Source organism: Oreochromis aureus, linkage group 3 (assembly GCF_013358895.1).
Source record: "Oreochromis aureus strain Israel breed Guangdong linkage group 3, ZZ_aureus, whole genome shotgun sequence".
Taxonomy (NCBI): domain Eukaryota; kingdom Metazoa; phylum Chordata; class Actinopteri; order Cichliformes; family Cichlidae; genus Oreochromis; species Oreochromis aureus.
This window is the reverse complement of record NC_052944.1, coordinates 27,110,242-27,120,349: the sequence shown is the minus strand read 5'-3', so window position 1 is coordinate 27,120,349 and position 10,108 is coordinate 27,110,242. Positions and strand designations below refer to the sequence as shown.

Genomic DNA, 10,108 nt, shown 5'->3' with positions numbered 1-10,108 from the left:
GACTCTGGGTATAGTAGCGGAAGAAGAATGCAAGCAAAAAAAAAAAAAAAAAAGCCTCCGGTGGTGACCATACCATTTAGATGGAAGAGGGGAGGTGGAGTCATCCTGGTCTTCAATTATTCATTTAAGTTCTACTTGACACTACATGGTATAATATGAATATAAAATTCAACAGAATATTCTAAAGTTTTGTCTGTACAATTAATTTAAAACTTTCTAAATAAATTCTACAAATCAAAGGTTCTTTGTAATCACTGAGTTTACCCCTTCCGTATATGTTACCATAGCAACATCACACACTCGCTTACTCTATATTTTTTAATACATCCAAATTTTAAATAACGTATTATTTTAAAGGTAAGCTTAAAATATCGCCTGAAAGGAAAAATATATATATTTATTCTTATTTTTTTCTTAATCTTATTTCCTTTTCCCGTTGTTCGTGATTGGTAAAACAGCACCGGAAATAGAATGTCTACGTATTTTTTTGTTTACTGTAGCTGGAATGCTAGCTAAGTAAGCTATGCTCGGATTGGCATGAAGTGAAAAATTTGGTATACTTTTATTCAAGAAGTGTATTTAGATTTGTTCGGGGATAACATTGCGTATTTGCTTTGCCGCAGTATCCCTTGACGTTAAGGTATGTGTTAAACTTGTCCTTAAAACTACAGTCATTAGCAAAGAGGGCCAACAAGTGAAATCAATACTGGCTGTATGTTTGTCAAACTGTAACGACAAAAAAGTACATCGGATAGGACTGCAATGTGCTCACCATATTATCGTTGAAGTTTTTCATTTTCTAACGTAGCGTTGTCGGTTTGTAACGTTACAGATGATCGAGGTTGTGGCCTCCATGGCCCGAGGCTCAGTGTTTCTGGCCGGGGAGCTCATGGAGTGTCTCGTAACTTTCACCAACCCGATGTCTCATCTTTCCACCTCCGCGAGCAGGTACGATTGTACGAGTTTGCTCCTTGTTCAATGAGATTAAGAATACGGGAATATGAGCCAAGTGTTATTCTTTGTTTTGACTGTCTGATATTAATATGCCGGATTTTAATTAGGGATGGTTTTGTTTTGGCAAGATTTACAGAAAAGGATTCTTAATAATAACATGTTTTTGATGGTGGTGAAATATATGAGGACAGCAAAACAGTGGTGAGGTGTACAGTACGAGTGACAGATGGATTCAAGGTGGGGGTAGGATTACAGCAGGGATCATGTCTGTGCCCATTCTTGTTTGCAGTGGTGTTGGTCAGGCAAGAGTCCCTGAGTACTGACGTGGTGGTATGTACTCGAGGGAAGAGGAATGAAAGTCAGTAGAAGCAAGACAAAATGCATGTGTGTGAATGAGAGGGAGACAGATGGAAAAGTGAACATTTAGGAGACAGGAAGAGTGAAGGTGAAGGAGTTTAAATTCCTGGGATCAACTATCCACCCAGGCAGGTGGAAAAGAGGAAGACCTTAGAGGAGATTCATGGATGTAGTGAAGGAGGACATGCCGGGGGTTGGTTTGACAGAGGATGCTGGAGATGGGGTGAGGTGGCGGCAGATGGTCCACTGTGGTAACCTGTAAATGGAGCAGCTAAAAGAGGAAGGGGTTGATTGGATTATTTCACTCCTATTAACACAGTTATTAGGATTTATATGGTATCTTGTGACCTGGTGTTGTTGCTAGACTGTAACATAGAGGACACTGAAATAATTGTACTGTTAGTACCCTTGTGTAACCCTTGTTGTCTGATTCTGATTTTTGTCCCAGTGAGATGCTGGCATGGGCGAGCGCCCAGATCCACTGTCAGTTTCATGCAAGTGAGAACAGAGTAGCCTTGCCGGCTCAGGGCAACAAACAGGATGTCCAGGCTGAGAGTGAGACTGTGCTCATCCCAAGCAGAGGTAAGAAATAAAATATGAAATCTAAGACTAGCAGAAATACAATAAACTTACCTTTTAGCATAGGTTCAAGCTAAATAATATTTATATTCTAAACTACTTAAAAACATTTAGTGTAAATGCAATGACAAAACAGATGTCTTACTTTATATACAATATATGTCAGTGGACTACAGACAGAAGAGTTCAACTACACCACTATAAAATTTTGCAGGGCAGTTACATGTATGGGTCATACATGCAACTGCCTTACAGCCACGCCTTATAGCCATGCCTTATAGCCATGCCTTATAGCCAATTCACAAGTTGAATTTAAAAAAGAAAATCCCCAATACTTGGATACATTTGCTGCTGTGTCTGCCAACAAGTCGTCACACACAATGAAAAGTAGCAACATATTAGTAGCCTTTTTTTCGTAGCCTTCTTAGTGTGTAATACATTTAACATCTCATGCTTTGTTCTCCAGGAGAACGAGGGCAGTGTGTGCTGGACACTCCTCCTAAGATATTATTCTGTGACCTACGCCTGGACCCTGGAGAGAGTAAAACTTGTACGTGTCTTTACATTGGTGGAAAAAAGCTGACAATAATGTGAAGTGAAATATCTACACTGCTGTTAAAGGAAGAATAAAAAAACTTAACACAATAATGATGCGGTTTCTAGATGGTTTCCCATATATAGCATTGTGACATTTTGTGTGTGAGACTCAGACAGTCTGGCAAACATTGTCATTCTTTCACAGATTCATACAGTGAGGTTGTTCCCGTTGATGGGCCTCCCAGTTTCCGTGGTCAGGCGGTGAAGTACGTCTACAAACTGACCATTGGCTGTCAAAGGGTCAACTCGCCCATCAAGCTACTTCGTGTTCCCTTTAGAGTGTTGGTTCTGCAAGGTGAGAGGACTTTTGACTAACTCTGGATTTCATTTTACAGTTGTAGCCACAGAGAAACAGGGGTTGAAAGATCTCTACTTCAGCTGTATTATTATATTAAAACGACAGCAAAACCAGATAAGTATTAGCAAAAAAATACTGTGGATATAAAGTTTTGCTGCGGTCCCTTAACCAGGCACGTAGATTTTTATTTTTTTCTGGACAGCAAAAGGAGTCTGATTATGTCACAGTTACCAGAGCTCTTTGCTTTATAGAAAGTACTTAATACGTTGCTATAAAATTGACTTTAAAAATGAGAATCTTTTATCTGATGTTGGTATTTTTCTCATGTACCCACATAGGCATGCCAGAGCTTCCATTTCCCCAGGATGAAGAGGTTTGCCCCTCCAACCCTTTCCTGGAGGAAGAGGAAGTGACCCGCAGGGACTCTCGGCCTTTGGAGAGAGCACTGGACATGTTAATGGTCACCACCTCGAGGCGCTATCCCCGTGAGTCGGATTCTCTGCCCTTCTGCTCTTTGCTGGAGTTTAAACTGTAGTTTGTGCTTTCATGCAAATTGTTATTAACGTAAGCGTAACCCCTTTTTTCTTTGGGGATATTTTGACAAATTAAATTGTTTTCTCACTATTTTAGTTGTTACATTCACATAAGTGTGTACATCTGTTAAATGGTAGCTTCATTCGATACCTGAAAGGCAAAAATAAAAGCACCAGGGGTTTTTTTGTGTCTTCGCATCTGATGTGTGTGTCTTTGTTTTTTCCAGATATGTTTAATATCACCAACATGCGTGGGAAAGTAGCAAAGTTCTGCATCTTTAAGACTGTTTACAGACTCGGGGAGGACATCATCGGCACATTTAACTTCTCAGAGGGAGACATTCCCTGCCTGCAGGTGTGTTTGCTCTACAATTTTCATACAAAACACTTTCCAATTCAGTCACCCTTTGAATTTTCTCTAAAGCTGTGCGCGTTCGTGTGTGTTTCAGTATTCAGTGAGCCTTCAGAGTGAGGAGGAGATCCAGCAGCAGTACCAGCGTAGACCAGGACAAACCGCCAGTGTGACTGGACACGGGCGACACCTGGAGTCTTGCCTCCACACGGCCTTCAGCCACTTCTCTCTTCCCATACCCCTGAATGTCACGCCAGGTTTCAGCAGAGACATCGGTAAGTCACTCAGGCTGAAATATGTCTGACTAACGGCTCAATCATATCTCAAGTGATCATTTGTCCTAAATTAATATAAAATAGATGTTCTCCCTCTTTTTCCTATGTAGTTTTCGAAATATTCATATTTATGTATGACAGCCAAAGATTATAATAAATTCTAATACTTGTAAAATTAAATATTTTTAAGATAAAGGGGCTAAACTTCACCCAATGTTCTTACTTACTTCTCACTCATATAATTTGTAGCAGAGGCTCCAGCGTTTTTATTAAAGTGCCGGCCAGGCTTCCCAGATGAAGCGTGAGTTTTCATCCATTATTTGATCAAGTGCAGGATAAAACGATCAGCTGTTACGCACGATGCCCATTTTGTTTCTGAATTGAAACAACACCCTGTGTAAGCTGGGCTGAGTCATAATCAGGCTGATGGCATGTACCTGAACCTGGATAATGACAATATCAATTACATGTAAACTCAATGTGCTAACCACAGAAGAGAAAGACACAAAAACCAGTGTGGGTTTACAGTGCCTTAAGGCAGTGACTAAATGTTAATAGAAATGATTCACACCTATTAATATGGAAAGTTTTACAAGCATGTGGGGGATGAGTATTCTTTATTTTTCCTTGTGGCTGCCCACTAAGAAATGTAGGAATGTGCCGGAAAAAAGTAAGAAAGGAGACAACAGGTAACATCTACACATAAACCTAGGCACTTTTCATAGAATGTATATGAAAATGTATATGAAAAGAAAATTACTTACTCCTGCTCTTTTGTTTATCTAGTGACCCTGAGGTGGCGCCTGCACTTTGAATTCGTCACTGCCCGGGAGCCTATGGAACCGCCCACTGTCCTGCAGAACCAATCAGAGGTCACAGTGTGGGCTGGGGCAGAGCATGTGGATGTGGACACCTTCAGCTGGAATCTACCGATCAAAGTCCTGCCCACCAACCCGGCTTTGGCTTCCTACGTGTCCCAGTTTACAGGGACCAACAGCATTACCATTTAACTGGTGTGTGTGTGTGTGTGTGTGTGTGTGTGTGTGTGTGTGTGTGTGTGTGTGTGTGTGTGTGTGTGTGTGTGTGTGTGTGTGTGTGTGTGTGTGTGATGCACATTTCAAGAACAAAGACTCTACTCCGGTGTTTAATCAGAGCTGGTGGAAACCATGAAAAGTATGCAAACTGCTGTTTATTTAGACAGTGCATTCATGTATTTATTTAATTTTTGACTCTTTTATTTGTTTGCAAACTCGTTCCTTCTCATTTTATGAAAACTACAATTGCTTCTACAGTTTTCTTTTGTGTACCTCTTTTTTTTCTTTCATCTGGAGCAAAACGCTCAACCAAGATGTAAGAGAAAATTAAAAGTGTGACTTTAATTTCTCATATTCTGTCATTTCTTCATGTAAACAACACTTTTATTTGGAGGTTAAATGAGTTACAGCAGCAAACAGGTCAAACTGAACAGACATTTATATTAAAGTACATATATATTTACAGAAGGTCATTAGTGGGTTAATTAAAGATAGTAGTTGGATTAATATCAGGACCTTTACAAAAAAAACACTTAAAAGTTGGATGTTATTTAGCATTTTAAAATCCTGTAAACTTAAAAGGAGTTTAATAAGCTGAGCTGTGATTAGAGAAGTTGCTAACTGATTAAAGCGTAAATAGAAATTGAAATGCTTCTAAAGCAGGCAGGCACCTACATTTTCTACATCTGTTAAGACTTCAAATTATTTTGTGTAAATTGCTGCACATTTGCTTAAAAATTGCTAAGCATCATATTCCCTATATGAATAATTCATATACTGAAGATGAGTAATGGTTATGGATATCTAACTGTAGTGAGTATCGGCTCCATGGGCAGGCAGAGTGGCAGCAGAGTTGCTCGGTGATAGTTGCGTTCTAGCCCTCGAGATGCTGCTGCAGGTGAAGCGAACCATGACTCGGGTCCTTGTTAGCATCACCCGGGGAGCAGGGCAGGCGGGGGTCAGCTGACTGGACTAGAGACACTTTGCAGGTCACTGGCTCCACCTGCACTTCACACCATGCGGGGAAATCCACCGGCCGATGCACTCTGGGCAGTAATTAAGAGGAAGGTAAAGCGTGTCAAACCTTCTTTTCCTTGCACTTCTCACTTCACACTTTAAAATGTAAAATGTAAACTTTTTCAGAATCAGAATCTCTTTTTTCATTGTCATTTTGCCAAAAGCACAACGATATTATATGCGGTCCCATTCAGTACAAAGAAAGCAATCTAAGTACTCATAAAATACAAAAATAAAGAGTTTCTAACAAATAAATCATTTCTTATCTTATCTTATCTTATCTTATGTGCTGTTTTTGGGCACCTACAGAGAAATCGAAACACTTTGTCAAATCTGAATATTTTTTATGTGCCCAAATGAAAACATGTAATTTTTTTATTGAAAAAAAAGAGAAGCTTATAAAAGTTGTGATAAAATGTAATTAGAAACAAAGCATTACCTAAAATATTTAAAACTAGCTGCAAAGTAAGGCGCAGCCAACTGTGACTTACATTAATAACGCTAGAATAATATCAGTAAAAAAAACCCACACAGACAAGATTCCTGCAGACTAACAACATTTGTGGCCACTTTCTTTATTCTTAAGCAAAACATCTGGTGAAACTACTGTTTCACCATGAAAACAAAGTCACTCAGTCTCTAACTGTGTGGTTTAGAAACTTGGGCATCTGGACACCAAACCACACCGTCTGTTTGTGTACTCACGTCTCGCAGCAACCGACCCCAACAGGGTGCAGACAGGTGCATTGCATGCAAGCGTCGTCCATCCAGGTTTCACCCAGTGAGTAGTGCCTCCCCTCGTACACACACAGAGCTGGACGAACACATGGAGGGAAAAAAAGCTCAAAAAAATATTTTTTTTATAAACTGATTAGATTATAAATCAGGTTATAGGTTATAAAGAATGGGATCTCACCTCTGGAGCTGAAGTGGCACTCCATGGGTGCAGCAGAGCCACCGCTGGTCCACAGAAGAAACCCTACGGCTCCAAGCAACAAGTGAATCCTGGAGAGCTCCATCTTTATCATGTCTGGTCAGCTTGTGATTCCTCTTCTCCTTTTCTTCCCTCATTTATATGCTTTGAGGGTTCATGACCATGGCGTGGAGGTGTGGCTTGCACCGTCATGTGGCCCACAGACTTGGCTGCGGAGAGTGTCAGCGGTGCCATCCATTGGGAATGAGGAGGTGGAGGTGTTGTGTAGAGGGAAGGGTAAAAGTTGTATCTTGGCACGCTCTTGGCACTCTGGAGATCTCCTCGATGCGCTTCAGCAGGCATGAACCTCCGAAGTGTTAGAAACAATGACACATCCACGCGGTGACTAAGAGAGGGAAGGGTAGCAGAGAGGGGAGATGGAGGGCAGAGAGAGAGAAAGAGAGGTTACGTCCAAGGAGAGAAGGAGGTGGAGAGAGAGGGCGATGGAAATGTAAAACATGATTCATCATCATTCAGCCTCCCTCTTGGTTTTTGTGAGGATCACCGCACAGCCCCTGAAAATGTGCCGGATGCACAAACACTGAAATATAAATTTAAAATATATGATCATGAATCTGAGAGGTGCTTCAGCTCTGGCAGCTACATATGTGAATAGTGTCCATATGCCACTACCGTGTGTCGTTAAATGCGGTCTTCTCTCTCCATGGTTGTTCTGCTTTTGAATGGTTCTTCCTGTTATAAGGCAGTTTTTCCTTCCCACTTTCACCAAACTGCTTGCTTCTCGGGAATTCGATGATTCCTGGGGTTTTCTCTCTCATGTGGTGAGGTGTTTACCTTCCAATCTAAAAAGCACTTTCAGGTGACTGTTTTTGTGAACTGCTACCATATAAATGAAATTCAGTACTGCAGAAAGAAGTCTAAAGGTAATTAAATTAAAAGGGAAGGAATGAATTAGCAGACTTAGGTCCAACATATGTGGATGTAGAACAAGGGCTTTTGTAGATTTACCTTTCTTTTAACTTGATCTAAACACTTACATGGGATTTTGGATGATAACATATTTCCAGCTCTATGAAGGAAGTATGTTTGGGGAGTGTTTAAAAATCAAAAGACTCCGAGAAACCAGGAGTTTCATGAGCCCAAAGTATAATTCCAACTTCAGTATCAATAAATGATTGATACTGAAAGCTAAATGAGAAATACGTACACGTTTCCTTTGGGGGTATTCTTTATTGGGTTTAGTTGATATTTTGAGAGAATTAATTAACAGTTTGTGGAAAGTGGTGGGACAGTGGGAGACTGGCCATCCTAACTGTATCATAGCAAAAACCTTTATTACAGCTGCTTATAATTTCTAATTATTTGTCATTTAAACCTAAATTCTGTGTTGCAGAGTTTATTAAAAGAGTGTGTGTTAATCTAGATGTTGGCAGTTCTCACATTTTCCTGATTGCTTCCTTAGCAGGATGTGGAGCAACATAGGGAACAGAGCTCAGTCTCCTTGATTAAGAACCCCCAAAGATAAAGTTTGTTTTTTAAACTGCTCCTCTTATCACAGTATGGTCACTGGAAACATGTCTTCATATTCATAATGTCTGTAATGCAGATAGGTGTATTTCTTTGTTGCCCGGTTCTTTTGCAATTTTTCATGGATTGTTCATCCAAGGAAAATGGCGTTAAGTCAAAAGTTAAATATGTCATCTGAGCTTATGTTGCAGTGTGGTATCAATCCACGCGCCAACAAAACATTAGCTCATCTTCTTCCACTTGTTTACTATCTGCAGGCTGAGGTCGAGATCATAGGAAAAATCCTCTCATGCCTCTCACAGGAGCCCCCGGGGCCCTGTAACATGGCGCTTTACGTGCCTTCTCTCTATAGTTCAAGAGTGTTGATAGGTCTCCCTGATCGGCCAAGGGTGCTTCTTCTTTCACTCAGTCCGACTCACAGTTGCCTCTGTCGGGCAGCGCAGAAGACTGACGGCACGTTAAGGTGTCAGTCAGGCTACGTAAAGGCCTGATTGAGGTCAGTATTTAGATGCAGATGTTTTTCCATAGTTCAGCCTGGGTGGCGGAGACCTCCTCAGAGCCTATGGGGTCCCATATGCTGACAAAGAGTTCATGCCCTGATCTGACAACTATGTTGTCGTCAGTGTTGATGAAAAGGGAGGACCTCTGAAAACAAAAGATTTTCCTGTCACACACCTCTCGTCCTTCATGGATATGCACTTAATTGGGTACAAGTATTTTTTAATTAGGGAGGAAAAGTTCACAGAGCATGAAATCCTTGTCTTGAGCATCTTCAGTGTTTCATAAGTGGATTGTTTGTATTGATTGAATAGAAAACAGCAACAGTGTCTTTTTTTCTAATTTTTAAACTAAAATTTACACTAAATACTTAAAATGTGAGTGAATATCAGATTGGAAATATACACAAAAATGGCCAAAATAGATGGGAATAAAGTAGTAGCCCTTCATCAGCAGCTTTCAGATGAAAACTGTAATCTATCAGGTAAACACAAAGGTGCTGGTTCGCCTGCACATTACACCTGCAGGAGCTGCTCAGGCACAGAAGAGGAAGGGGTGTTGGAGCTCTGCAGTTATTGGGTCAGCAATGTTGAAGACTTTTACCCACTATGCACCTCAGCACTCAGTCACCCGCTCTGTAATGTTCACTTCATGGTTCAGTTACTGTGGTTTCCTGAACACTTCCACTTCTGCTTATGATATGTTTTGTGTGCAGCATTTTTATATTTGGTGGTGTGCTCTTAAGTTAGAGTGCATTTGATACCCTCAGCGAGACTTGTTAAAAAAAAAGCTTTAAAACCAGCTTATCTTGTATGTTACGTTTAAATTGATTTGCAGCGTCACTGTTGATTTTTTAAAACTGTATTTTGTTTTTCTTTAAAGTTTTGCTTTTATTTTTTAAAAAAATTGCAATTATATATCTGCTGTTTTGCCTTTCTTTCTGTGCAATATGTAACATTTCTGTATATATGTTGCCAAAACCATTTGCGTGTCCACCTTCAGACGCATATGAACTTCATTGGCATCCGTTTTGTAATCCACTGGGTTTAATATAGTGTCAGTCAAATCTTTGTAGCTATATCACCTTCAAGTCTTCTGGGAAGGCTTTCCACAAGGTTTAGGAGTGTTTATTGGAATTTTTTGATCATTCTTC

General features: G+C 40.3%; 2 protein-coding genes across 2 annotated transcripts; one reads left to right on the top strand and one right to left on the bottom strand.

Annotated features, from left to right (window-relative positions):
* The first annotated feature begins 457 nt into the window (after positions 1-457).
* On the top strand, positions 458-5,061 carry rgp1 (GP1 homolog, RAB6A GEF complex partner 1). The gene is made up of 9 exons (XM_031756831.2): positions 458-640; positions 833-948; positions 1,760-1,893; positions 2,357-2,440; positions 2,633-2,782; positions 3,124-3,270; positions 3,546-3,673; positions 3,768-3,945; positions 4,732-5,061. The coding sequence occupies exons 2-9, from the start codon at positions 833-835 to the stop codon at positions 4,953-4,955; spliced, it is 1,161 nt and encodes a 386-aa protein (XP_031612691.1). The 5' UTR covers positions 458-640; the 3' UTR covers positions 4,956-5,061.
* Positions 5,062-5,447: 386 nt separating this feature from the next.
* msmp1 (microseminoprotein, prostate associated 1) lies at positions 5,448-7,024 on the bottom strand. The gene is made up of 3 exons (XM_031756823.2): positions 6,913-7,024; positions 6,702-6,810; positions 5,448-6,025 (listed from the first exon to the last, which is right to left on the bottom strand). Exons 1-3 carry the CDS (start codon positions 7,022-7,024, stop codon positions 5,854-5,856), a joined length of 393 nt encoding a protein of 130 aa, XP_031612683.1. The 3' UTR covers positions 5,448-5,853.
* Positions 7,025-10,108: the final 3,084 nt, after the last annotated feature.

Bases quoted from the DNA above. Each gene is read 5' to 3' on its own strand.
- rgp1 (XM_031756831.2), top strand. From the start codon at position 833: ATGATCGAGGTTGTGGCCTCCATGGCCCGAGGCTCAGTGTTTCTGGCC. The intron at 3,271-3,545 runs GTGAGTCGGATT...TGTTTTTTCCAG, and splicing joins CACCTCGAGGCGCTATCCCC to ATATGTTTAATATCACCAAC. The intron at 3,674-3,767 runs GTGTGTTTGCTC...TGTGTGTTTCAG, and splicing joins GAGACATTCCCTGCCTGCAG to TATTCAGTGAGCCTTCAGAG.
- msmp1 (XM_031756823.2), bottom strand. From the start codon at position 7,024: ATGATAAAGATGGAGCTCTCCAGGATTCACTTGTTGCTTGGAGCCGTA. The intron at 6,811-6,912 runs GTGAGATCCCAT...GTGTTCGTCCAG, and splicing joins GTGCCACTTCAGCTCCAGAG to CTCTGTGTGTGTACGAGGGG. The intron at 6,026-6,701 runs GTGAGTACACAA...ATTACTGCCCAG, and splicing joins GGGGTCGGTTGCTGCGAGAC to AGTGCATCGGCCGGTGGATT.